The 27,885-nt window shown below is 43.2% G+C and overlaps 1 protein-coding gene across 1 annotated transcript in view; it reads right to left on the reverse strand.

The window, feature by feature from the left end:
- Positions 1–2,859: 2,859 nt before the first annotated feature.
- LRRC8B (leucine rich repeat containing 8 VRAC subunit B) overlaps positions 2,860–27,885 on the reverse strand; it is a 34,070-nt gene continuing 9,044 nt past the window's right edge. The window contains exons 2-3 of the mRNA XM_029618520.1: positions 4,172–6,324; positions 2,860–3,635 (exon numbers count right to left, since the gene is read on the reverse strand). Coding sequence (XP_029474380.1) covers positions 3,360–3,635; positions 4,172–6,298 — 2,403 coding nt within the window. The 5' untranslated portion in view covers positions 6,299–6,324 and the 3' untranslated portion in view covers positions 2,860–3,359. The remainder of the gene's footprint in view (positions 3,636–4,171; positions 6,325–27,885) is intronic.

A 27,885-nucleotide genomic window follows, 5' to 3' on the forward strand; every position in this document is an offset into this window, starting at 1 on the left:
TCACCAGACCACCGTAGTGGGCTACCAGTCTTTCTTCGATGAAATATCACATGCAACGGAGGAATTAAAGAAACATACAACTTCCCAGCAAGCAAAGAACATGTTCGTTAATTTGGCTGAGAATATTGCTCTCTCTCTCGAAGTCAAGAACTGTTTTGTATGTGGAGGAACTAATACAGGAGAGCAATGGCCTTGGGAAGCCAAAGAAGCATTCCAATCTGACCTTAATACATTGAACACAACTGTTACCTACAACCGTAAAACTCATCCATATGAGTGGGCCCTCCAGACTGATGTGATTGGCAGACAATGTATATCCCGACAACGTTCACGCATCTATATCATACCTGTTGGAAACTCTCCATGTACTGGGGTTCTCACAGCCAATCTAACCAACCATACATGGTGGCAAACGGAAAATTCTACCATGCCTACTCCCATCTGGACTGAATCAACCTTGAACAAGACATGGACTGCTGCAGGCGTGCCCACTACCATATTTACTGCCCCGGATGGCTACTATTTCGTATGTGGGCGAAGAGCATATGAACAATTGCCAACACACTGGTACGGAACCTGCTTCTTAGCTACAATTCGACCCAGTTTCTTCTTACTTCCTATCTCTGCTGGAGAAACCCTAGGTGTACCAGTATACAGTCCCATGCGACCAAACAAACGTCGTAGAAATTCTAAAGTATCCATTGGAGACTGGAAAGATCAGGAGTGGCCTCCTGAAAGAATTGTACAATATTACGGTCCAGCTACGTGGGCTGAGGATGGTTCTTATGGATATAGAACCCCTATTTATATGCTCAACCGTATTATCCGACTACAAGCAGTACTAGAATTACTCACAAATGACTCTGCCTTGGCTCTCAACATCCTCGCCAAGCAGAACACCAAAATTATCACCGCTGTTTACCAAAATCGATTGGCATTGGATTACCTCCTAGCCCAGGAAGGAGGTGTATGTGGAAAATTTAATCTTTCTAATTGCTGTTTACAGGTCGATGACAAGAGTAAGGTCATTGAAGAGATTACTGATCGAATGATCCGACTGGCACATGTTCCTGTGCAGACGTGGACTGGAATTCTTGATTGGACAGCATCCTTACCCACCCAGGACTTAAAGAACTCCTCCTTCCTGTCCTATTTCTTATTTTAACCTGTATTCTAGGATGTGCAGAGCAAAATTTTATGTTCATATTTTTTATGTCCGAAAGGGGGTCCCACTTGCGGCCAATATGGACATAAAAAAAATCCAATGAGTTGGGTATATGTACATATGTGCAAAAAAAAAATGTAAACCCCCTCACCCTCCTTAATCCCCCCCCCAGACTTACCACAACTCCCTGGTGATCGAGCGAGGAGTGAGGACGTCATTTCTGCAATCCTTGGCGAGAAGCATGTGACGTCGGTGGCACGTCGAGTGACGCGGCGTCACGTGATTCCCGGCTCGTTCGCGCCGGACGGCTCGTTCGGCCCAAAAAGAACTTTTGGCCAGCTTGGGGGGGCCTCCTGACCCCCCCAAGCTGGCCAAAAGTTCTTTTTGGGCCGAACGAGCCGTCCGGCGCGAACTCGCCGGGAATCACGTGGCGCCGCGTCACTCAGACGCGACGTCACGTGATTCCCGGCAAGTTCGCGCCGGACGGCTCGTTCGGCCCAAAAAGAACTTTTGGCCAGCTTGAGGGGGTCCCCCCAAGCTGGCCAAAAGTTCTTTTTGGGCCGAACGAGCCGTCCGGCGCGAACTTGCCGGGAATCACGTGACGTCGGCGTCACGTGATTCCCGGCTCGTTCGCGCCGGACGGCTCGTTCGGCCCAAAAAGAACTTTTGGCCAGCTTGGGGGGCCTCCTGACCCCCCCAAGCTGGCCAAAAGTTCTTTTTGGGCCGAACGAGCCGGGAATCACGTGACGCCGGCGTCACTCGACGTGCCGCCGACGTCACATGCTTCTCGCCAAGGATTGCAGAAATGGCGTCCTCACTCCTCGCTCTATCACCAGGGAGTTGTGGTAAGTTCGGGGGGGGGGGGGGATTAAGGAGGGTGAGGGGGTTTATATTTTTATTTTGGCTCAACAATCGCGATTTCCCACATATCGAACATATCTATGTTCGATATGTGGGAAATCCGATCGTTTATGTCGAATCAATTTTTTAAGTAAAAAAAAAATATGAGTTGCGTTTTACTAATGCGGTCAATCCGAATGCACACCCCTACTGTATTCTATTCCCTTTATGTCTCCCTCTTATTTTCAGGAATCTCCGATCCATGATTGAAAATATTGCTGATCGACGAGCGGCTGCTCATGTCATGATGATCAATAAGTATGTGTCTGTCTCCACCTTCCCTTCACATGATTCATCTGACTATGACACTACCGAGGATTCTGATATTTCTGATGTTGATTCTGATAATGAATACCTAACCACTAACCTATAAAATTGCACTCATTAAAATTAACTAACCTTATTGAGCCACTTTGTTCACTAGGGTAAGTCGGGCTACAAAGGGGGGGTGACACCAATAGGGTCCACCCGTCTCAAACCCGTGAAGCAACCAGCGACCTAGCAACACTTAGGGCTCAATTCAAAATACACTGGTATTAATTCCTTTTTTTGTCATTTCAGTTACTACCCAGATCATGAAGGGTGATACTTCTGCCTTCTCCCCGAAGTTGAAGTATCAAAGGGGGGAATGAAGGGGTTCAATTTCATGACCCCTGAAGAATGAAACAACTGAAAGTCTTCCGACTAATCATGCCAGCAGTGGAACGCACAGCCATTTTGAATGTACTAATGTTTGCAACGCAAATGACACGTAATGCGTAGTGACGCAGTTGCGCACTAACACGTAACGTAACGTAACTCCATTTTGGAATAATAATTTGTATTGTATTAATACGAATGCCGCTGTAAAATGTCTAACACGTCAATTAAATGACGAAACGATAATGTGATCATAAGCTACACCTCCTGGAGACCACGCTAGCAAATGCTTATTCAGCAGTTTGTGAATTGTTTGTTCAGCAAAACTCAGAACGCATGTGTGAAAGATAAGAGTTGTAAAGTGCATAAAAGTTTGCTCCTAAGGGGGCGTGGCATGCAGTTGTACTGAGCCTTTGTCTTAGCTGCATCTTGCTGGCAATAAAAGTCTATCTTTACGGATCAGTTGTCTGGACCTCCTTACTGACTAAAAAGAGACGGTTACATTTGAGCAATGTGACCCTCCTGGACCCATCAGGTTAGCCAAATCGGGCTTTACAGGTAAAATAATCCTGATACATTCTCGCTTCAAAAATTTGAATAGAGCCAAATAATTTGGGGGATTGGGGGTGGGCTTGGGTATTTTAGATTCTAATATTTAGATATCTAGAATTTCTCTTGTCTTTAAACGTTCTTTTACGTAAGACGGAAGAGAGTCCAGCAAGTTTTCCTCTGCAATGAGGCAACTCAGTTTCAGAGACTGGCATGTTTCTAATTCAACAGGAAGTGATTCAAGCTGGTTTCCAAAAAGCTCTATCTTCACAAGGTTCAACAGTTCACCAACATGAGGGGACAAGCTGGTCAAGCTGTTATTTCCCAGAAGTAAGCATTGAAGCTTTTTACATTGAAATAATCCATCTGGCAGCATCTTGATCTAGGAAGGAAGGAGGACAAGGACATTGAAATAGGTTAGCCTACAGAAAACTGCAAGCTGATAAAAATATTTTCCATTGCCTAATGTATTTTTCAAACGGTAGTTTTTAATTATAAAACAGAAGCAAAAACAGGCAAACCTTAAGTAATGGTATTCTACATTTAGAAGCAATTCTATCTACATTTGTAGTCTATGCACAAAGTCTAGAATTGGGGTTACTCAAAATTAAATGCATAATGCTTTAATCAGCAAGCTTGGGAAGGAAGAGTTTCCCCCATAGGAGCTGAACTCTTTACATGAATAGTTCAGACTAACAGCCTTATTTATGTACCATTTGTTTTAATCTTATGTAAAACTGTTGTATCCACGTCCACTAACAACTGACTCATCCTGTTTAGCAACTACGGTTTATATTTAGGGTTGTCAGGAGTGTTTTACTAACAACTATAGTAAATATATAAACATGAAAGGGAATCTAAGCCCTATCATCAGATCACTGGCATAAATATACAAACTAATTGAATGCTTATACTTACATTGTTTTTTGTCACAGCAAAGTGCTGGAGATTATTCAAATACTGGATCTCGTTGGGAAGAAAGGTTAAATTGTTGCAGCTGAGGTCCAAGTAGTGAAGTTTCGTGCACAGGAAGAGCTGCACTGGCACAGTTTCAATATTATTGTAGTTTAAATAGAGTTGTTCTAGGTTGGTTAATACTCCGATCTGCAGTGGAATATAGACAATAATATTGTACCACAACTTTAAGCAGGTGAGTTTTTTCAGGTGCTGAAAGCTAATTATCTCCTCAATAGTTTTGAGGTTATTCCCTTTAAAGTTTATTTCTTGCAGCTGCCATAGACAGAAAAGAGAGTGAGGAATGCGTTCCAAATCGCAGTTCATCAGTTCCAGGCTTCGCAGGTTTACCATCTTTTTCAAGCAGACTAGAATCATCAGTCTGTCGCCTTCGTTATTGATGGACAACTTTTGCAGTGAAGGCAGCTTGTCAGTGATCACTTGCGGGATACGGGGAAGACGACTTTTTAAATAAAGAGCCGTGAGATTTTTTAGCTCCTGAAGGCCTTGAATGTAAGTAGAGCCGTCTTTATCTAGCAAACGACATCCTGATAAATGCAATTCCTTCAGGTTTTTTAAATGAAAAATCCAACAGGGAATCTGCTCCGCTGCAGAGTATTTCACATGAAGCACCTGCAGGTTCTCTGCTAGGAAGCTCAGCGCCTGCAAGTCCACAATTAGTGATGACTGGTGAATGCAGAGCTCTTTGAGATTCACCAGCTGGCTGATGGCTGGGGTGAGCTTTGCCTCTGAAATAAGCTCCAGCCTTAGAACTTCTATTTCACTTAGCTCAAAGACGTTGTCTGGAAGTCCACTTAAGACAGACAAGGAGAGCTCTACTTTGTCCCATGAATTTCTTGTTAGCTTATTTTTAAGCCTTTCTACTGTCCATTCATTGTTGAGCGTCATTTGCTTTAGTATGTTTTCACTCACCTCTGAAAGGAATATTGAGAATCTTTTTGCATAGAGAGGATCATACTGATCTGCCAAATGGAGGATGAACGCAAAATCATTCTTCACATCAGGAATATCACTGTAATTGCTTTTTCCTCTGACTGTCTCGAAAGAATACTGCTTTAGTGAACTGCTCAGCATCCACCACAAACTATAGAAACACGTGAATCCATAAAACGTTATTAAAATAACATAAAAGGAAGCCAACACTTGAAAAATTGCTGCTAAGGAATAAACGCACTGATATCTTTTGTATCCTGTAAAAGCTTGAATATTAACGATACAGTCTGTTTCAAAGGTTATATGTGTTAAAAAATAGGAGACATAAGCAACAATTATTAGCAACACAATTACTTTCACAATGATTTGTTTCATATACAATCTGTATATGATATCATTTTCCTCAACATGCATTCTGAATCGCTTCACTTTTTCAAACAAAGCTTTCGCTTGCTCATCTTCTTTCTTGTCCAGAATATTCGAACTGTTGTTGTCTATTACTGTGGATTCCACTGCAGACTGCAGTAACTCCCAGTCACAGTCTCCCTCTTCAGTTGATGAAGATGACATAGTCAATAGTTTGGATTTCCTACATGGCAGTTTTTTCACAGTTTGCTCAGCTACTGTTTCTGAGAGAGCCCGTGTTGTCCATGGAGAATCAAAGCATTTATAGAGAATGGCTACAAAGTGCTCGAGTTTTGAACTTGTGCTGGGATAGTGAAGCCAAAAATTACTGCAAACAGCAAAAATCAGAGTATGCAGAAGGACCAGGTATGGAAAAAATTTAGCAAACCAATGAAGTTGTTTTTCATAGCATACCGCGTCGATATAGGAATATTGCTGTCGATCAAGGTCATTCCGGATTCCAGTAGTATGAATTATCTTTTCTGTAGAGTCATATGGTGCACTGTGGTTGGTTGTAACCAAATCCAAAGGCATTATACATTGATTGCTTTCTTCTAGCTTGCAAGGAAGACATAACAGTCTGCTCTGGGTAAGCTGGAGAGCACCTGCCAAGACTGCAATCATCAGCATCAACAGAGTGATATAGTACCGGAAGACATCCCACCATGGCTTTAGTATGTTATAAGAAGACTGCGAATCCACCAAATCTCGAATTTCATTTATTGTAATCATGGCTTTCACTTGCAGAACTGCGGCAGCTGAAAGTTAAAAAAACAAAACAAAACAATGCTTCTCAGTATTTGCATGTAAGAATTAAAAGTTTCTCTTTCGTGGGGTGTGATACTAAATGGGATACATGGATATGATTCCTGACTATATCTTATACCTCTCTCATGGCAGAATAGTATCAAAGGCTATTTTTTACAGAAAATGTACCTGAGTAATTAAGAACATAAGAAAATGCCATACTGGGTCAGACCAAGGGTCCATCAAGCCCAGCATCCTGTTTCCAACAGTGGCCAATCCAGGCCATAAGAACCTGGCAAGTACCCAAAAACTAAGTCTATTCCATGTTACCGTTGCTAATGGCAGTGGCTATTCTCTAAGTGAACTTAATAGCAGGTAATGGACTTCTCCTCCAAGAACTTATCCAATCCTTTTTTAAACACAGCTATACTATCTGCACTAACCACATCCTCTGGCAACAAATTCCAGAGTTTAATTGTGCGTTGAGTAAAAAAGAACTTTCTCCGATTAGTTTTAAATGTGCTACATGTTAACTTCATGGAGTGCCCCCTAGTCTTTCTACTATCCGAAAGAGTAAATAACTGATTCACATCTACCCATTCTAGACCTCTCATGATTTTAAACACCTCTATCATATCCCCCCTCAGCCGTCTCTTCTCCAAGCTGAAAAGTCCTAACCTCTTTAGTCTTTCCTCATAGGGGAGCTGTTCCATTCCCCTTATTATTTTGGTCGCCCTTCTCTGTACCTTCTCCATCGCAATTATATCTTTTTTGAGATGCGGCGACCAGAATTGTACACAGTATTCAAGGTGCGGTCTCACCATGGAGCGATACAGAGGCTCACCGTGGAGCGAACAGCTCTTGAAAAATAACTGTCTGTATGAATAAGTAGACTTCAAAATGTCTGTGGTTTTTGTACTTGTGAAATGTAACCTTTACAGATATTGGCCAATGGTAAACCTGTACCTCATCTCATATATCTAAACAGCAATCTATCAGAAATAAGAAAACACAAGAATAAAAAGGCAAAATGGATTTTACCTCAGTAGCTGAAGCAAGAATCCATGGAGCAATTAGTTGGGGTTGGGTGAGTGAAGTCCAGGTGCAGGTGGATGCAGCGAGTAGGGAGGGAGTGGAGTTCAGCGAAGAGAGGTCCACAGAGAAAGAGGAAACTAACTGAGGGTCTTGTGGGAGCCAAAAATCATAAATCAACACAGTGGTGCAATGGCCCTAAAGTATCTAAGCACAGTAGCAGAAGGAAAAAGTTACTCCTTTTCTTTACTGAGCCCTTTAAGAAACTACAATTGTGCACGGTGACAGTCCCTAAATACGGTGGAGAATTAGCCAGATAAAGCCATGCCTCTTGCCTGCCCACCCAAGAAAAGAAAAATCAATATAGGAATATTACAGCTAAGAAAGGGAAATCTGGATTTGAGCAGAGGGATAGTTTTGAGAAGGGAGACCTTTGCTGGGCTCCAAGAGGAACTTAATTGCTTGCTTAAGAGAGAGAATGGGAGGCAGATGGAAAGAAGCTTCCTCTTACTGCCAATCACAGGTGGCTGGAACCATGCAGAAGAAGGGGACTTGTATATTTATCTTGTATTTATTTCTTTGTTTCACTTCTTGAGTGCTTTTTCACAGAAAGAGGAGTTACCAATCCAAAACAATAAACACTAACAATTTAGAAAGAGACCATGCCTTTCTGACAAGCACTCAGGAGGTATCAAGGGACCTGCTTCCAGTTGCCCTCCAACATCAAGGCTGCTTTTTCTTTTCTGAGCATATATTAGGCCTTCACTTAAGGGAATTACTCATACTGAGAAACCGATCTATAGAAGTGTGGTACCCAGTGACCATGTTTTGCACGGAGGTATAAATTAATACTTTATTTGTTTTGAAATTGAGGGATTACCTTTTAAACATTACAATTCAACATGTATAAATGTTATCATTTCCTTTGATGAATGCATAGTATTCCAGTTACTAATTTAATTAAAATGAACTACCTGTGTCACTATTCACTTAAGGCTGTCATGTAAGCAAAAGACTGTTTCAGCCAGGCATTTCCTGAAATCCACTTCAATAACTGTGACAAGATTTGACAGCTCTACTCAGATCATATTCCCTCCCTAATACACCCTCTCATGTTTCCCTATATCACTGAAACAATGACACTGTGAAACAGGAATATAATTCTAAATGTGATTATAATCTGCCTTGAGACCAGTTTAGTAAAGATGGAATATCAAATGTTTAAGTATAAATCAATAAATATTCTCATAAATTTGTTATGAGCAATCCCTACAGACAAAACTGTGGTAGATGTCATCACAACGGCATAACTTGCCTTTCATATGTTACATTGCCAAGAATTGCCTCCCTATTTCAAGTTTGGTAACATTCAAGATTTGTGGTATACACTGAAGAAAGCTTTGGCCAATTAGATTGATAAACAAGCTCTTATTTATAAAGTTAAAAATAAAATCTGCCATCTGGAAAGCAAGCAGCTTGCAGTACAGTGAAAATGAATAAATGCAACTATCAGTACGTGAATAAAAATGAAAGGCCCATGATGAAAAAGATTCTTTCGGATGGGATAAACTGGAAATGTGTTCTGCATCCAAAGCCTGTCAATTTTCCAAACGGCTGCAAACAGCTCCTGCCATTTTCCTGCTGCAGTAGGTCTCTCCGAATGGCTGCTCAGCCTCACACTGTTTTGTTTTTCATTCTATCATTTGGCATAACAACAAAGTGATGTCAGAGGAAATGCAGACGGTGGCAGGATTCTCTTCTGCTGTATCCTCTATCTACAAATGTCACAATTTTGCCTTAAAATTATTTTATGTAGGTTTGGCTCCTCTAGTACAGCAGCAGTACTCTACCTTACCCAGGGAGTGCACAATTGTGCACGCCAACCCTTGATTTTATAACTTGCACGCGCATGCACACGCAAGTTATAAAATCGGATGTACATGTGCGCGCACCTTTTTAAAATCTACCCCTGTGGTTTTCCTAACAACTCAACTGGCTGGATCTGTTTCAAGGACTGGGTTGAGAACCACTTCATAGGTAATGAAATCAATTGACTGCACCTTATATATCACCCACATAGGTTGTTTAAAAGAGTCTTTCAGCTCCATTGCTCATAATGCTGACAAAAGTTAAAATACTCTTCAAGGGTGTATAGCACTAAAATCCAATGATAACCATCCTCAAACAAAGAATGTAACATTTACATTAGCAATTATCATCTCTGAGATTTCAGGAGTTGCTTCTAAGTTGGGGAAAAAGGGTGCTGTGGTAATGGATCCTCTTTCCCCTACAGCGCTCATATAAACAGGGTAGACAGCCAGGAAGGTGTGGAAAACAGGAGGAAGGATCTAGCAAAGCTTGAAGAATGGTCTAAAGTCTGGTAGAGTCACTGTTTCGTCTGCTATGCAATCTCCCTGTGCCAAGGTTCTGCCTGCTGTGTAACCTTCCTGCCATCAGGGGTCCTCAGCAAGCTTTACTCACAGTGCTGCCAGTTACCTCCTCACTGGTCACACGATGCTTCAGCCTCAACCTTACTTAACCCACCCTGCTCAGTGCCTCTTCATTGAGTCACCTCGGCTCTCTGACCTGGACCTCTTACCTTGCCTACCTTTTTGGCCTCTGGGCCTCCTGCCTTGTCTAGCCTTGTGGCCTTCGGGCCTTCTGCCTTACAGTGTGGCCTCTCTTGGCCTCTCACTTTGCTTTGTGCACTTTTATCGGCCACTTGCTTTGCTCTGGGCCCTTCCAGGCCCTCTGGCCTTGCTTTGCAGCCTCTCAGGTCTTCCTGCCTTGCTCTTTACTCTCTTGGGCTTTTCTGTCTTACCTTACGGCCTCCGGCCTACTAAGACTTGCTAGAGACAGACTTGCTAGAGACAGAAAGTTCCTGGATGTAATAAATGACTGCTTCATGGAGCAATTGGTTCAGGAACCAACAAGAGAGGGAACTATTTTAGATTTAATTCTTAGTGGAACGCAGGATTTGGTGAGAGAGGTAACGGTGGTGGGGCCACTTGGCAACAGTGATCATAAAATGATCAAATTTAAACTAATAACTGGAAGGGGGACAATAAGTAAACCTGCAGCTCTAATACTAAACTTTCAAAAGGGAAACTTTGATAAAATGTGGAAAATAGTTAGAAAAAAACTGAAAGGTGCAGCTGCAAAGGTTAAAAGTGTTCAACAGGCTTGGACATTGTTTAAAAATACAATCCTAGAGGCGCAATCCATATGTATTCCACACATTAAGAAAGGTGGAAAAAAGGCAAAATGATTACTGTCATAGTTAAAAGATGAGGTGAAAGAGGCTATTTTAGCCAAAAAAAAATCCTTCAAAAATTGGAAGAAGGATCCATCTGAAGAAAATAGGATAAAACATAAGCATTGTCAAGTTAAGTGTAAAACATTAATAAGACAGGCGAAGAGAGAATTTGAAATGAAGTTGGCCATAGAGACAAAAACTCATAATAAAATCTTTTTAAAATATATCCGAAGCAAGAAACCTGTGAGGGAGTCGGTTGGACCATTAGATGACCAAGGGGTTAAAGGGGCTCTTAGGGAAGATAAGGCCATTGCAGAAAGACTAAATGAATTCTTTGCTTCCGTGTTTACTAATGAGGATCTTTGGGGAGATACCAGTTCCGGAGATGGTTTTCAGGGATGACGAGTCAGATGAACTGAATGAAATCACTGTGAACCTAGAAGACGTAGTAGGCCAGATTGACAAACTAAAGAGTAGCAAATCACCTGGACCAGATGGAATGGATCCTAGGATTCTGAAGGAACTCAAAAATGAAATTTCTGATCTATTAGTTAAAATTTGTAACCTATCATTAAAATCATCCATTGTATCTGAAGACTGGAGGGTGGCCAATGTAACCCCAATATTTAAAAAAGGCTACAGGGGCGATCCGGGTAACCATAGACTAGTAAGCCTGACTTCAGTGCCGGGAAAAATAGTGGAAACTATTCTCAAGATCAAAATCGAAGAGCATATAGAAAGACATGGTTTAATGGAACACAGTCAACATGGATTTACCCAAGGGAAGTCTTGCCTAACAAATCTACTTCATTTTTTTTTTTGAAGGGGTTAGTAAACATGTGGATAAAGGTGAACCGGTAGATATAGTGTATTTGGATTTTCAGAAGGCGTTTGACAAAGTCCCTCATGAGAGGCTTCTACGAAAACTAAAAAGTCATGGGATAAGATCCTTTCGTGGATTACAAACTGGTTAAAAGACAGGAAACAGAGAGTATGATTAAATGGTCAATTTTCTCAGTGGAAAAGGGTAAACAGTGGAGTGCCTCAGGGATCTGTACTTGGACTGGTGCTTTTCAATATATATAAATGATCTGGAAAGGAATACGACGAGTGAGGTTATTAAATTTGCGGATGATACAAAATTATTCAGAGTAGTTAAATCACAAACAGACTGTGATACATTACAGGAAGACCTTGCAAGACTGGAAGATTGGGCATCCAAATGGCAGATGAAATTTAATGTGGACAAGTGCAAGGTGTTGCATATAGGGAAAAATAACACTTGCTGTAGTTACATGATGTTAGGTTCCATATTAGGAGCTACCACCCAGGAAAAAGATCTAGGCATCACAGTGGATAATACTTTAAAATCATCAGCTCAGTGTGCTGCAGCAGTCAAAAAAGCAAACAGAATGTTAGGAATTATTAGGAAGGGAATGGTTAATAAAACGGAAAGTGTCATAATGCCTCTGTATCGCTCCATGGTGATACCGCACCTTGAATACTATGTACAATTCTGGTCACCGCATCTCAAAAAAGATATAGTTGCGATGGAGAAGGTGTAGAGAAAAGCAACCAAAATGATAATGGGGATGGAACAGCTCCCCTATGAGGAAAGGCTGAAGAGGTTAGGGCTGTTCAGCTTGGAGAAGAGATGGCTGAGGGGGGATATGATAGAGGTCTTTAAGATCATGAGAGGTCTTGAATGAGTAGATGTGACTCGGTTATTTACACTTTCAAATAATAGAAGGACTAGGGGACATTCCATGAAGTTAGCAAGAAGCACATTTAAGACTAATCAGAGAAAATTCTTTCACTCAAAGCACAATAAAGCTCTGGAATTTGTTGCCAGAGGATGTGGTTAGTGCAGTTAGTGTAGCTGGGTTCAAAAAAGGTTTGGATAAGTTCTTGGAGGAGAAGTCCATTAATGGCTATTAATCAAGTTTACTTAGGGAATAGCCACTGCTATTAATTGCATCAGTAGCATGGGATCTTCTTAGTGTTTGGGTAATTGCCAGGTTCTTGTGGCTTGGTTTGGCCTCTGTTGGAAACAGGATGCTGGGCTTGATGGACCCTTGGTCTGACCCAGCATGGCAATTTCTTATGTTCTTAAGATTACCTTGCCCAGTCTTGCTGGGCTTTCTTGTTTACTGTAACTTGTCTAGTCCAGTCCTGTCCTTGTCTAGGCTTTGTCCTGCCCAGTCCAATACAGTCCCTTATCTATTCCCTAGGCCTTGCCCTAGTCTGTTGCCTAAGATCCATCCCCAGGTTGTGTTCTGTATCCAGCCCTCAACCAGTCCCTGTATCTAGACCTCAGTCTGACTTGTCTAGTCCAGCCTGCCTTGTCCATCCAAGCCTGACCTCAGCTCACAGTCTGCGCTCTGATGTTCCCCAGAGGATAAGTCCTACCAGTCCCCAGAACTCAAAGACTCAACCTGCAGGGGAAAGGATTGGTTAGGCAGAAGACCAGCTTTACTCCTGTCCTGCAGCCTGTCCTGTCCTGTGGGGGGTGCTCCCTGACTCCAGCCTGCCAGTCCCTGATAGGCAGCCAGCCAAGATTCAATGCTAAGAAATGCAGTCATGTATTTGGACTGCAGAAACTCCATGGAGCAGAACAGTATAGGGAGTGAAATTCTCCTATGCACAAAACAAGAGCGGGATCTGGGGGTGATCATATCTGATTATCTCAGGGTAGCCAAACAGGTGGATAAGGCAACAGCAAAAGCCAGAAAGATGCTTGGGTGCACAGGAAGAGGAATGGTCAACAGAAAAAAGGAGGCAATATTGCCCCTGGAAAGACCTCATTTGGAATATCGTGTAAAGTTCTGGAGACTACACTTTCAAAAATATATAAACCGGTTGGAGTCTGTTCAGAGGGCGGCAACTAAAATAATCAATTATCTTAATTGGAAAGCATAAGATCTAAACATGTATACCCCTAGAGGAAAGGTGAGATAGGAAAGGTGAGATAGGAGGGATCTGATAAAGAGATACCTTACATGTATCAATACATAGGAGATGGATCTCTTTTAATGGAAAGAAGAATCTGGAATGAGGGATCATGGGATGAGGGTGAAAGGGAGTAAAGAGACATAAAAGCAAGTTTGCTTACTGTAATGGTGTTTTCTGAAGATAGCAGGATGAATTAGCCATGCTGTCTTGGGTGATTTTACCCAATGGTGCACGATGCGGAGCTCTCTCTAAGTGGCAGAGCTTTGCTGCTCTGTTCATGCACAGCAGTTCCCCGCAATCTACCAAAGTTGAGTCTCCTCAGTTCATAACAAAGACTATGGACTATGTTCCAAGGAGTGTAGAGACTAACTAAGGAGGAGGGTGGGTATGCATGGCTAATTCATCCTATCTACGGAAAACACAGTTTACGATAACCAAACTTACTTTTTTCCATCGATAAGCAGGCTGAATTAGCCATGCTATCCTGGGGAATCCCAAGCTAAGGGTTGCAACTACTTTGCCTCTTGCTATGAGGAGTTTTTTTTTGTTTTATTTTTTTTGCAACCCATCTTCCTGGCTGGTAGTCTCTACCCCTCATGGACCGAACTCAAAACCACTCTTCCCACTGAACTGTATGAAGCTGAAAGTTGGTCTAGGCAGTAGTTGGCTGTAAAAGTGTATACAGATGACCATGTTGCAGCTTTGCAAAATTGTTACACTCTGGTGTTTTAGTGTACCCTTGGGCCTCAGCCCGACCCCAGACGGATCCAGGACCAGACCGAGGGTTGACGGCATGCTCCACCATGACTGACGGTCTACCCTCTGCCAGGCCAGCAAGCTCCAATGGCCAACAACATGATGATGATGGAATGTGAATGGTCCTCCAACCATTCCAAGCCCTTTCGGACCTGCTGCATGGAACAGCATGGAGCAGCAGGCCTAGCCTGAGGTTGAGGGCAGACAGGCCTTGACACGTAGACATGACAGCAGACTCGATGAAACTGCATCGCAGACAAAGACTTGACAGCAGGATCGATGCAACGGCATCGTGGACGAAGACCTGACACCAAAGCTGATGCGAAGACATCACGGACCAGTGGTCGATGCAACGGCATCCCGGACCAGGGTCGATGCGATGACATCAGGAATATGACATGATACCAAGATGATGCAACAGCATCCAAGACGAGATGAGGAACTTGACAAAGTCCAGACGAGACAAGAAGCTGGGCGGAAGGACATTGGCACTGTCTCTCAGGGTGCCCTACTCAGGCCACCCGCGGGACTGAGTTGCGGACCACCCTGTCCCACTGCGTGCCCTACACAGCCCAAGGAGGCTGGTCACGGACTACGCTGGGAGCGGGACAAGCGCAGGGAAGGATCCAGTCGAAGCAGAACTCCAACAACGGAGCCAATGTCGTCCGAAGCTCCACCAACGGCTGGCAGGACATGACGGCTCAACAGCACAGGATACCAGTCCACCTGTAGGCTGGTCCACTCGGTCACAACCTCATCCAAGGGACCCCCGGCCTCACAGGTACCAGAAGGCTCAAGAGCGCTGAAGACGAAGACACAGGATCAGAACATCAGGGAACCTGGAACATCAGGAACAGAAGACCAAGATGAGACACCAGGACACCTGGACGGGGACCTCAGGCACGAACATGACTTGGCATGACGAGATGAAGCAACAAGAACTCCATGGAGAAGACAAGAAGACCTGATGGAGCTCTGGCAGGCAGGAGCCTCCAGAGTGAAGTAACTCCAATCCAAGGCGAAGACTGAATGACGGAGCAGCCCTTTCATATGGCTGGGGCAGGAAGTCCACTCCCTAGGTGGGGCCAGCACACTTCCTGTGGCTGGCCCTTTAAATCCTGAAGAGAGGGCCGGCACCTAAGAAGCAGGCAGGAGAGCTGTGCAGGACCATGGACAGCGGCCTGCACTGATGTAGATGTGGGAAGAGGCAGGGCTGGGCCTAGACACAGGTCCTGACATCAGCAGCGGCTCCGGCCGCTGCAGGACTCCCCGGGGGCTGCTCCAGCCGCCAGGTGGGACCGGGGCTTGCGGCCTAGCGCCGCGAAGATGGCATCTATGTCAGCGGTGGTCCCGGGCCGTGAAGATAGCCAGGGAAGTCCGCGGCTCCGGCCACGGTGAAGACTGCAGCACGGGCGGCCTCCGGGCCGCGAGGGAGTGATTACAGTCCGCGGCTCTGGCCACGTGGAGAGGCCGACGGCGGCGTCCTGCTGCGTCGGCTGAAAAAAGCAGCATGGTGAGTGAGCCTGCTCGCGGGGGGACCCACGGGCAGCGCGTTCATAACACAAATATCCACAACAGGTACGTTTTTCAAGTGCTCTGATGGCCCCTTGGTTGTGCCGGTGGAACCTGTGGCCAAGGTTATTGGTAAGATGGTATGTGGTACTGTGAATATTGCCTGTAGGGCTTTCTTTGAAAGTATGGTTTCTTGTATTGGAAGAAGAATCATTTGTAGGAGGCTTGTTGGTCAGATGGAAGCGTTAGCGACTATACTGCAACATTCTGCTCTATAATCTGGACATCAGTTTCTTTGAGTTTGTCCCCAAATAGATTGTTGTTGGAAGATCAGTGAGCTTGTCATGCACATCTTCTTGTATCGTACTCGCTATCCAAGAAGCTGCAATTGGGGCCCCCGATGTACAAGATGTTGTCTCAAACGTTTCGTACTCAGAGCACAATAAGTGTCTTAGACCCTCCCCTCCAAATCTTGAGGTTGTGGTGTTATGTGCTCCCTGGTTTCAGAATGCACAAATGGTTTCAATTGTTGGAGTCGCTCATTTAAGTATTGCAACATGTAAAATTAGTGTTGTTCAATACGGGAGGTGAGCATGGTGCTCTGGAAGACTTTCTGACCAAAGTCATCCAAAATTTTATTATCTTTCCCAGGTGGTGTTAGAGTGGAGCATTGACTTCTTCATTTTTTTTCATAGCAGATTCCACCATTACAGAAGCATGAGGTAAGCGGATGACTCCATACCCCTGGGACTTCTGCAAGCAGAATTTTAGATCTAGTTTCCTGGAAACTGGAAGATTCAAGTGTGGGTACTTCCAAGACAAGCAAAACTGAATCCAAGATGGTGTCTGATGGCAATGCCATTGGTTCTGAGGGAATCTCCAAGATCTTTAAGATACCAAAACCCTTGGAACAGGGGTCTGGAATTTTTCAGACCTCTACTTGTAAGGTGTTAACCATTTTCTCCACAAAACTGGAGTAAGTGAGATCATTCAGGGGAGATGAGGGGTCTGGGGTTTCCTCCAGAGGGTCCGATGGTAGACCTGTAGATGATGCCTGAGATGGAATGGGGGATCCTTCCAATTACAGAGAAGCTGGGGAAAGGGATTCTTCTCTTGGACCAGGTGTGGCGTGATAGCTCTGAGGAGAAGAGTCCACAGGACTGATCTCTCTAGGTGACGCTAGTGGAGACTTTGTTACTGTTGTGTCTCGTTCCACAGGATGAGAAGGAAATGAAGGAAGTTGCATATCTGGATGCAGGGACACAAACAGGATAGTAGTGATGGACATGATCTGTTGCATAGCCTGTGATAATCAAAACCCTGGAAATAGAGGGGGTCTTGCTGTATCCCTGGGAGGCCAACAAGGCAGAGAGGATAATGGATGCCTGTGGCCCCTGGTCGGAATGGCCACTAAGGTGATGTCAGAGGCTGGGAGACGATGGATGGGAGAACAAATGGGCTCCTCCAGCAAGACTTGTTGAGTGGGAGGAGCTCTTCCTGAAGAGGGGGTTGGCGCTGCCTCCTGAGTGACTCCAGGGAAAAATCCAAATAAACTTTCGTTTCACTCTGAGAAGAGACTGAAGAACTCAGAATGGTCTGTGAGGTGACAACCATGCTGTTCAGAGATATAGAATAGGCTCCACCTGGTGTTCTATGCGAGGTGGCCCTGTACCTTCTGATTTCTTTTTTTTTTCAATGAGTCATGAGGTGTTGTGTCTCCTGTTGGTTGTTGACACTTTTTGGAAACCTCATGCATTGCATGCATTGTGCTCTTTGGCTTGAGAACCGGCATAGTAGGGTGTTGCTTCAGCTGGTATGCATGGGTCATGTGCCCTGTAATGCAGATGATATTGTGCCATGCATCAATTGCTTCAGGAACGTACTGTGTGTCGATTGCAAAGATGACTTTGGAATTGAATCGTGAGAGGATGCTGCTTGTGAAGTCAACGCTACGATGCATTGAGGTGCGTTGGGTGAGATTACCTCATAGAAGGGTTTCTATGCAATTTTGTGATGCGACGACTTGGGATGCGGCATAGATGATGCAGTTGTTCTTCCACACACCTTGGAGCCCGATGCTGAAGTCTTACCCATGGTAGACAGGGATAATGCTTCAGCATGTTTCAGGGTTTTCTCTGGAACCCCCCAAGGGCTTGTTTGATGGCTCCATAGCTACAGCTCGTTGTCGCTTTGGGTGGTGCTGCAATTTTGGGCCTGGTGATGAATGTACAGAGCATTGGAGCGATGGGGCATAACTGCCCGATGCTGAGGATACATATTCTTCCTTCCGGAGCCAGACAATCTTTTGGGCCAGTTGACATCTGGCATGAGGGGACATGTGGCCACAAATCCCTGCAGTTTGCCTGGTCGTGGTCCGGTCCCAAGCAGATGTAGCAATTATTATACCCTTCTGTTGCTGTCATTATGTGCCCGCACTGGCAGTATTTAAACCCTGGCTGCCTCTTAGACATGTTTAGCAGTGAAAAGTGCTGTTGTGTGGATCGCTGACGTGAAAAGAATCTCAGAAAAGTGAGGAGAGTGAGAGAAAGAGGCTCCTTCCATCTGTGCCATGGCATGGGAAAAAAAAAAAAAAAGAACTAAGGAGATTCAACTTCAGTCCATCAGGTGGGAACTGCCACACATGAGCAGAGCAGCAAAGCTCTGCCACTTAGAGAAAGCTCCACATTGTGCACCATCAGATCATGTCAACCAAGAGAGCATGGCTAGTTCAGCCTGCTTGTAAAGGGGCAATCTAAGGAAGCATTTCTTTACAGAGAGGATAGTAAATGCATGGAACAGCCCCCCAGATGAGGTGGCAGAGACAGGGACAACATCTGAAATCAAGAAAGCATGGACAAGCATAGGGGATCTCTGAGGGAATGATTGGGACTGTAGAACTGAGCAGATCAGATGAGCCATATAAACTTTTTCTGCCGTCATGTTTCTATGCATCCAGATTCCCTCTGATCCCTACGAAGCCTAACACAGCTTCTGAAACAGCATGTTATTCTGACAGCCTCTGCAGGGGATGAGAGCACTGCTGGAATGGGAAAAGATTTTACTGTCTGTAGCATCTCAGCCAGCCATATTTAGGCTGCATGCTAATATCAGAGAGTCAAGTGTGGATCGCTGACGTGAAAAGAATCTCAGAAAAGTGAGGAGAGTGAGAGAAAGAGGCTCCTTCCATCTGTGCCATGGCATGGGGAAAAAAAAAAAGAACTAAGGAGATTCAACTTCAGTCCATCAGGTAGGAACTGCCACACATGAGCAGAGCAGCAAAGTTCTGCCACTTAGAGAAAGCTCCACATCGTGCACCATCAGATCACGTCAACCAAGAGAGCATGGCTAGTTCAGCCTGCTTGTAAAGGGGCAATCTAAGGCAGTATTTCTTTACATAGAGGATAGTAAATGCATGGAACAGCCCCCCAGATGAGGTGGCAGAGACAGGGACAACATCTGAAATCAAGAAAGCATGGACAAGCATAGGGGATCTCTGAGGGAATGATTGGGACTGTAGAACTGAGCAGATCAGATGAGCCATATAAACGTTTTCTGCCGTCATGTTTCTGTGCATCCAGATTCCCTCTGATCCCTACGAAGCCTAACACAGCTTCTGAAGCAGCATGTTATTCTGACAGCCTCTGCAGGGGATGAGAGCACTGCTGGAATGGGAAAAGATTTTTCTTGGCACACACCAATACCCAAATCTCAGAAAAAACACTTTGTTAGTTGAAGAGTTACTTTCTTCATATAAGGGTATGTAATCCATGGTGACTCAGTGCCAAGTCACCAACCCATATCCTTTCTGAACTTGCCTCCTTTTCCTCATTGGAAAACACTGGAAAGTGGAGGCCTCCGCTTGACACAATCCAGTACCTTTTTCATTTAGAAAAGTATCACTGTGTGCTAGCACTTTAAGCACTTGGGGAGTAAACGTCTCGTAAGTCTCCTGCCCTCAAATAGCAAGTCAAAACTGAAATGCTTATAAACATATTATATTTAATCCTAAATTCATATGGAGTAACTAATGGTCATTACTACAACTATACAAATTAAACTTAAAGCATCTCTCTCTCTGTAAAGTGGTATATTTTGCAAAGCTAACCTTCAGGCCGATTCAAAAAAACTCTGCGAGAGAGCCGGTGCTCCGAGGCGAGCACCCACTCTCCCGACGCGCTCCCAGGCACCTCTCCTGGGCGCGCGATTCTTTATTTAAATTAGGGCCCGCGCAAATAAGGAGGCGCTAGGGACACTAGGTCGTCCCTAGCGCCTCATTAGCGGAAGCCGTCAGTGGGTCTGACAACCGACACTTAATTTTACCGGCGTCGGTTGTCAAACCCGCTGACAACCACAGGTTCGGAAAATGGACGCCGGCAAAATTGAGCGTCCGTTTTCCAACCCGCGGGCCGGCGGACAGCTTTTTTTTTTTTTAAGTTTTTTTTTACATTTTTTACTTTTGGGACCTCTGAATTAATATCGCCATGATATTAAGTCAGAGGGTGTACAGAAAAGCAGTTTTTTCTGCTTTTCTATGCACTTCCCCGGTGTTGTCTGTGATTAACGCCTGCTTTTGGGCAGGCATTAATTTCTGCGTGTAAAATGTGCAGCTTGGCCGCACATTTTACTTTCAATATTCCGCGGGGGGGTTGGCCGCGCGTTTTCCACAGTATAAGGGGTAATAATAGCGCGTGTAAAATGTGCGGTCAAACGGGGCTAAATGGTGCGCTTGGCCGAGCGCACCGTTCTGTATCGGCCTGCTTGTTAGACTTCCTTAAGAGAAACTGAGCTCTGTATAGAGAATAAAAGCTTAGGGAAAGCATGACTGGTGAGCAGCAAACCATAACAGGGACCTGAGAGTAGCAGGAATAGATTTCAGAATAAGGACTAGGGACTGACAGGTAGCCAGAAGCCCAAAGAGAAGTGACTAGCTTGCATGTAGAGGGATCTACTTGCTGAGAGCTTCCTTTTCCATTTTCCATTTGTTTTGCTGCTTTACTGATGAGCAATATCTGCTGTAAAGAAAATAAACTACTACTACTACTTAACATTTCTATAATGCTACATGACATATGCGGCTCTGTACAAAACAACACACAAAAAAAGACAGTCCTTACTCAATAAAGTTTACAATCTAATAAAATAAAAATACAGGACAAAAGACTTGGGCATTTCATACAGCAAGACAATGGTTAAAAAAGCAAAAAATCCCACAGAGTTAAATTCTGCAGTCTTACCCATCATTATTTATAGAGACACAAATCCCAAATGGCCTTGGTGAATAGAGCCAGCATAGTTGCTAAACAAACTATTTTGTCGGTCTGGCTATCATCAGATCCCCCCTCCTTTGAGCATTGGCTGAATAAAATGTTGAATCTATTGACTCAAGAATATACTTTGCTGAGAGTTGCGTCTGCGAAGAAATGTGGAGAAATCATGACACTCTGGGCCCTATTCGTCTTGGAACAACCCCTGGACTTCCAGCAACACCTTATCTCAGTGAGTGGTAGACCTCCCACAACACTATCAGGACAGTAAACTAGCGGCCCCTAAGGTCTGAAGGATTGGGCCATCACACAAGCTCCTCAAAGGTAGATTAATTCATTCTCATGTTTGATGGCCATCCATTGTTTCAGTTTTGTAAAACCTGATGCTCCTTCAAAAAAAAAAAAAAAAAAAAAGACTTTCAGAATCCTTGTCAAATTGGCTGGCACCACCTCCTGAGCTCTGGTTGATTCCAGGTGTATGAAAATGGACCCAGGTAACTACCAAAGTAAGGTGGCACTGTTGTGTATGCATGAAAACTGATGGCTGTGACAGCGGGACAGCCATTATTTGATAATCCCCAGAGCAGGAGCAGTTAGAGCTGGGTAGAACAAGACCAGGACTGGCCTAACTGGCAGGATCTTCTGCCTATACTGACCCACCTCCCCGTCGGATTGAACCTTCATGTTCTGGTGGCCAGCAGGACAGTAAAAGAAACTCAGAGGAGCACTAAAAGGCACCCAGAAGGGCAAGGCTGGGGCTTCTGTTGAGAAAGGGGATGAAAGGGTGCCCACAATACAGAGCAAAACCAGGACTAGACAGACACAGGTCAAACAAAACCAGAAGGTCACAAAAGTAGGGTCAGTATAAACAAGAACCAAAATAAAAGCAGAGCATATAGATCCAGAAGGCCACAAAATGAGGGCCAAACAAACAAAGCAGAAGACTAAATGCAAGACTAGAGCTAAAACAGTGGAGGGCCACTACAAGGATCAAACATGGAAGCTAGCTGAGGTCCAGTTCTCAGAGAGGCAGGCTTATATCCTGTGGCAGTGTAAGGAAACATGGCAACCAGCAGGACCTCCAAGCCCTACTGAGCACCAAGGAACATGGCCCACTGAGGGTCCCTGCTGACTCACTACAACAGAATCCAATGGCATAGATTATGCTCATATCCCTTGCCAGACCAAGTGAGTATTATCTTGACTCCCATACCTAGTAATTATTGATAGGATTTCTCCAGGTTTAGAGTCACTCGATGGCACCATGATAGGGCCATTGGAGCTCCAAGCAGGCTCTCTTCTAAAAAGAAGAGACCATCTGATGAGGAGTTTTCTATGGAGGACTTGGACCTGTTTGTCAGCCATCCTAAAATCCAGCAGATTAAATGATAGTTGTATCAGGAAATTAAACAGTTTGGCCCCCATGTCTCCGGACCTTCTTTGGGAAGTTGTGTTGGAAGTATACTGCAAAGATTTGTTTGCTTGCTTCTCCAGCTCTGCTGACTCTCCCAGCTGACCACCTCATCTCAGCCCCACTAACCCTGATGATGTAGGGGCTCGTCTGCTACTTCTCGCCTGTGCTGATGTTGGAGGCGTGCATGCCAGTGGGGCGTGTGCATTTGTTGCATGCACAAAGAAGCGCGAACAAAGGAGCATGCTCCTTTGTGCACTCTTTTGTAGATTGCTGCTTTCATCCTCTTTCTATTGCCTATTCCTTGCATTAACCTTAATGTTAGATGTGTGTACTATTCTCATTTGTGAGGGAAATGGGAAATATTCTTCCAGGGGTTTTTACCCCAAAGCCTACGCTCCAAGAGCATCTACCCTTTCTGTTATCTCACCAGCTTTTACTTTCTTACCTTCCATCAATAAACCGTCTCCGTCCTCACTCTTAAAAGTGTGCACTTTTGAATGTATGCTCCATCACAAATAAAGCTCAGCTTATTTGTGATCTCATTATTTCTCATGGATTGCATATCTTCTTCTTAACAGAAACTGGCTCAAATCAAGTGATTTTTGTTGCCTCAAACAAGCTTGCCCTCCTAATTTTAATTTCTTTCTTAAATCCGGCCAAAGAAGAAAGATGGGGGCATTGCTGTAATTTTTCATTCTTCACTTAAAATCAAAGAATTATCCACTCCCTCTCATCCATCTTCAATTGGATAGCAATTCAAAATGTAATCTCCTTCTGATTTAATCATACCCCCCCGACCATTAATAATTCAAATCTTTGCGATATAATTGCCCTTATGAACAACTGCTTCACTAGAAGCTCTCATTTTCCTGCCCTAGGAGATTTCTATTTACACACGAACGAGGCCACAAAACCTCTTGAATCTATGTTTTTTGCAGCAATGTCAAACCTATCACTTACCCAATGGGTCAACATACCACTCATAAGGATACACACATTGGATTTCATTTTTTCTACAGAACATGTTATTCCTTCTGCTTCAAATTTTAAGACTACACAGTTCATATGGACTGACCAATTATGCTTACTTTTTCCTTATGTGGTCAATCTTCGCAGCCCTCATCATCTGAGGTTAGGGTCCCAGTCATGAAAACCAAAGATCTGGACCAGGACAAGCTTGCCTCTGCTTTGGAATTTTCTTCTGAGGTTTTTTTATTTACCATTAGAAGATAACATTTCATCTTGGAATCACATCTTATCCTCTGCTTATGAGCAGGCCGCCCCCATTCATTTTACAATACTAAAATCTACTGGTGATGTCTCCTGGTATCACTCTGCTTTAAAAACTTTACAACGGCAGACATGTCAATTAGAAGGGCGCTGGCACAAAAGCAAGTCATCTAATGATGAATTAATGCTGCACAACAGCATTAAGAATTATCTCAAGGAGATTAAGTACAATAAAAAAAATCTACTATAAGAACCTCTTGAGTAAAGCTGAAAACAGACCAAAATTTCTCTTCAAACTTGCCATGGAAATTTCAGGGACACAACAGTCTGTATCATCAAAAACAGAGACACTATTTCCAGAGGCGTTTGCTTATAGTTTTGAGGAAAAGATTAGAAATATTCAGGCTGATTTCAATTCAGATTCTCTTCCCTCTTTGGCCTCCATAGTCTTAACGTTGCTTTCTACCACAACTAATAGTGTTTTCACAAGCAAGCTTTCCATGTTCAACTCAATTACACCCTCCAGCTTAGCCTTAATGCTGAAACAGATGAATTCTGCATCATCTATTCTTGATTTTCCTTTTAAATTCATTAAAAAAATATTGATTTAGGACTCCTGCCTCCATTAGCAGCAATCATTAATCATAGTCTAGAAATAGGTATCTTACCTACCAATTTAAAAGTAGCCACAGTTCATTCCATTAAAAAAAAACACCACATTTTGATTCTATTAAACCTGAAAATTATAGACTTGTCTCCAATTTGCCTGTCCTATCAAAAATCCTTGAGAAAGTTGTACATGCACAACTTAATAACTTTCTTGACAAAACCTTGGTATTACACCTTAGGCAATCAGGTTTTCGAAAAGGTTTTTTCTACTGAAGGAGCCTTTACTGCAATGATTCGGAAATCAGTTTAAATTTGGACAAAGGTCTTCTTGTTTGTGTTGTTTTTTTTCAACCTAAGTACCGCCTTTGACACAATTGACCATCAGCTTCTTCTTAACTGTTTATTTGACACTGGTATTCAGGACTCTTCTCTTCTTTGATTCAAATCCTATCTAGAACAAACAAAACTTCAAATACACTGTAAAAATACAGAAAACAGAAATGACATCAGAAAAGGACCAAATAATCCACCCAGTCTGCCCAGCAAGCTTATGCCAGTATCTGCTGCACTATGCAAGTTACCCTCATGCTTATCAGTATCCCAGACCGTAAAAGTCAGGGTCCTCAGATGCTGTTTGAATCCAATTTCCCTTACTCCTTGCCGTGGAAGCAGAGAACAATGCTGGAGTTGCATCAAAAGTATCAGGCTTAGTGATTAAGGGTAGTAAGTGCCGCATCAGCAGGTTACCCCCATGTTTATTTGTTCCCCAAATCATAAAAGTCAGGACCCTTGTTGGTTGCTGTCTGAATTCAATTCCCATTTTCCCCACTGCCATTAAATAGAGAGCAATGATGGAGTTGCATTAACAGTATCAAGGCTTATTTGCAACTGCACACCAGCAAGTTACCCCCAGTTACCACCATGCATTCTTTTCTTTATTTCCATCCTTAAACCTTTAGGGGATCCACAGTGTTTATCCCGTGCCCCTTTGAATTCCTTCACTGTTTTCGTCTTCACCACCTGCTCCGGAAGGGCATTCCAGGCATCCACCACTCTCTCTGTGAAGAAATATTTCCTGACATTTGTTCTGAGTCATCCTCCCCGGAGTTTCATTTCATGACCCCTAGTTCTAGCGATTTCTTTCCAATGGAAAAGATTTGTCGATTGAGCATCATTAAAACCTTTCAGGTTTCTGAAGGTCTGTATCATATCTCCCCCTGCACCTCCTCTCTTCCAGGATATACATATACAGATCCTTCAGCCTCTCCTCATAAGCCTTCCAATGCTGACCCCTCCCCATTTTGGTCACTCTTCTTTAGACCGCCTCTATCCTGTCTTTATCCTTTTTGAGATATGGGCACCAGTACTGAACGCAGTACTCCAAGTGAGGCCTCACCAAGGACCTGTGAAGGGCATTATCACCTCTTTTTTTCTTACTGGTTATTCCACTCTCTATATATTCCAGCATTCTTCTGGCTTTAGCTATCGCCTTGTTACATTGTTTCACCGCCTTCAGGCATGTCCACTCTGAAGGAGTAGAGAGAATGAAAAGTGATTTAAAAAAGCTTGAAGAGTGGTCGAGGATTTGGCAGCTGGGATTTAATGCCAAGACGTGCAGAGTCATGCATCTGGGGTCCAGCAATCCAAAAGAGTTGTACGTGATGGGCAGTGAAGGAATTCATTGATTCATCTAGCCACTCATTTACTTGTAGCTTTGCCCTTTCTCCTACTCTTTTCAATTTGTTTCTCTCCCCACATGCTACATTGATTCAAAGTATTGGTTTCAGCAGGCTATATTTATGCAGATTAATTTAAAAAAGGGTGACCCTCTTACTAAATTCAATCATTGCCTCTTTGAAATAGCTACTTGGCTTCGGTCCTCTAAACTTAAAGTTAATCCTGAAAAATCTGAGGCTGTTTGGTTCACCAGAAACAGCATTTCCTTGGAGTTACCTACTCCTATCATGGCTGGAACTCCAATACCTCTGAAGAATACAGTAACTTCTTTATGGGTTCAACTAGATACACTCAAATTTTCCTCATATGTTTCTACTCTAACTCAGCATTCCTACTTTTTCATATACTTCATCTGAAGACTCAGACCATTTTTAGATATTAATGACTTGAAGACGCTCACCTATCTCTTATACTCACCAGGTTAGACTATTGTACCATACTATACGGCCTCTCTTCCAACCAAGTTCTCAGACTTCAAACAGTACAGAATACAGCAGCAAAAATAGTTTTTGGTAAGAAAAAATATGATCATGTCACTCCATTGGCTCCCAGTTTCTTACAGGATTCAATTCAAGGCATTTAACATTCAAAACTTTCCACTGGGGTACTCTCATATTTATCCAATCTTTTTATCCCATACTTGCCTACGTGCACTCTATGTTCCTCTCAACAAGAGCTATTAGTTCTCCCTTTGCCTAAATTGATAAGGCTAGAGCACACTTGTGAAATATGTTTTTCTTTTTTGGCTCCCCATCTTGGGAATACTTTTCCTTTGGTGTTATGCCTTGAAAAAAAAAAAACTATCTTAAATTTAGGATGTCTCTTAAAACCTTCCTTTTCTCAAAGGCCTTCCCAGATTAGTAGTTTTCTGATTTTACATGTATTTAAGTTTACTTATTATAATTACTATTGTTTGTATCTGATTTTTTAATTTTCATTTTATCTTCTCATTGTTTTAAGATTTCAAATTTTAATTTTAGTTTTAAGAACCTGAATTTTAATTTGTTTTTAATCACTGTTAGCTTAAATGTATGGTATGTGTGTTTTTGATTATATACATTGCATTGATATACATATGTAAGAAATGCAATCATCAAAATTAATAAATAATAATAATAGCCTCAGGTCACCATAATGAGTTGCAGGAAGTGAAGATCATGTAACTAATGTGGAAACTCTCAAAGTATCCCTAGAATGGGAAGGGAAAAGCAGCCCAGGCAGCATCAAGTGAGCATAGCAAGAAAACAATTCCCTTAAGTTTGCTCTGGAATGGCACAATTAAAAGATGGGAATCCATGAAATGGGGAATTAGCGACATTCTTCTCCCTTTCTTCATGATAAAGAAAAACTTACTATCAAATTGCCAGGGAAATCTGGAGGGGGGAGGGAAGTATGGGAAAATCTCCCCATATCCTGACCATTCTGTTGAGAATTATCCATAGTCATTTGTTGGGAGGCCATCTGTAGGTTGATAAAACTCAGACTTTTACCATGGTTTTATTGTTAAGGAATCTACTGCAAGGTTGAGGAATTTTGCCTGTCAACAGACAAGCTCACAAAGGACTAGAGTAGTGCCTCTATGGCAATTATAGAAACCCCATTCAAGCAGACTGCTGTGAACTTGGTAGGCTGACTAGAGAAGTCCACCCAAGAGCACCAACTTATCCTGGTAATTTTGGACGATGACACATGCTACCCAGGGGCTGTCAAACTAAAAGACCAAGACAGTTGCAAATGCTCTCATGGAAATATTCTTCTGAGTGGATATACCCAGAGAAGATCCTAAGAGATCACAGCATCCTTTTCACAT

This window comes from Rhinatrema bivittatum, chromosome 10 (genome assembly GCF_901001135.1).
Source record: "Rhinatrema bivittatum chromosome 10, aRhiBiv1.1, whole genome shotgun sequence".
Classification (NCBI taxonomy): Eukaryota; Metazoa; Chordata; class Amphibia; order Gymnophiona; family Rhinatrematidae; genus Rhinatrema; species Rhinatrema bivittatum.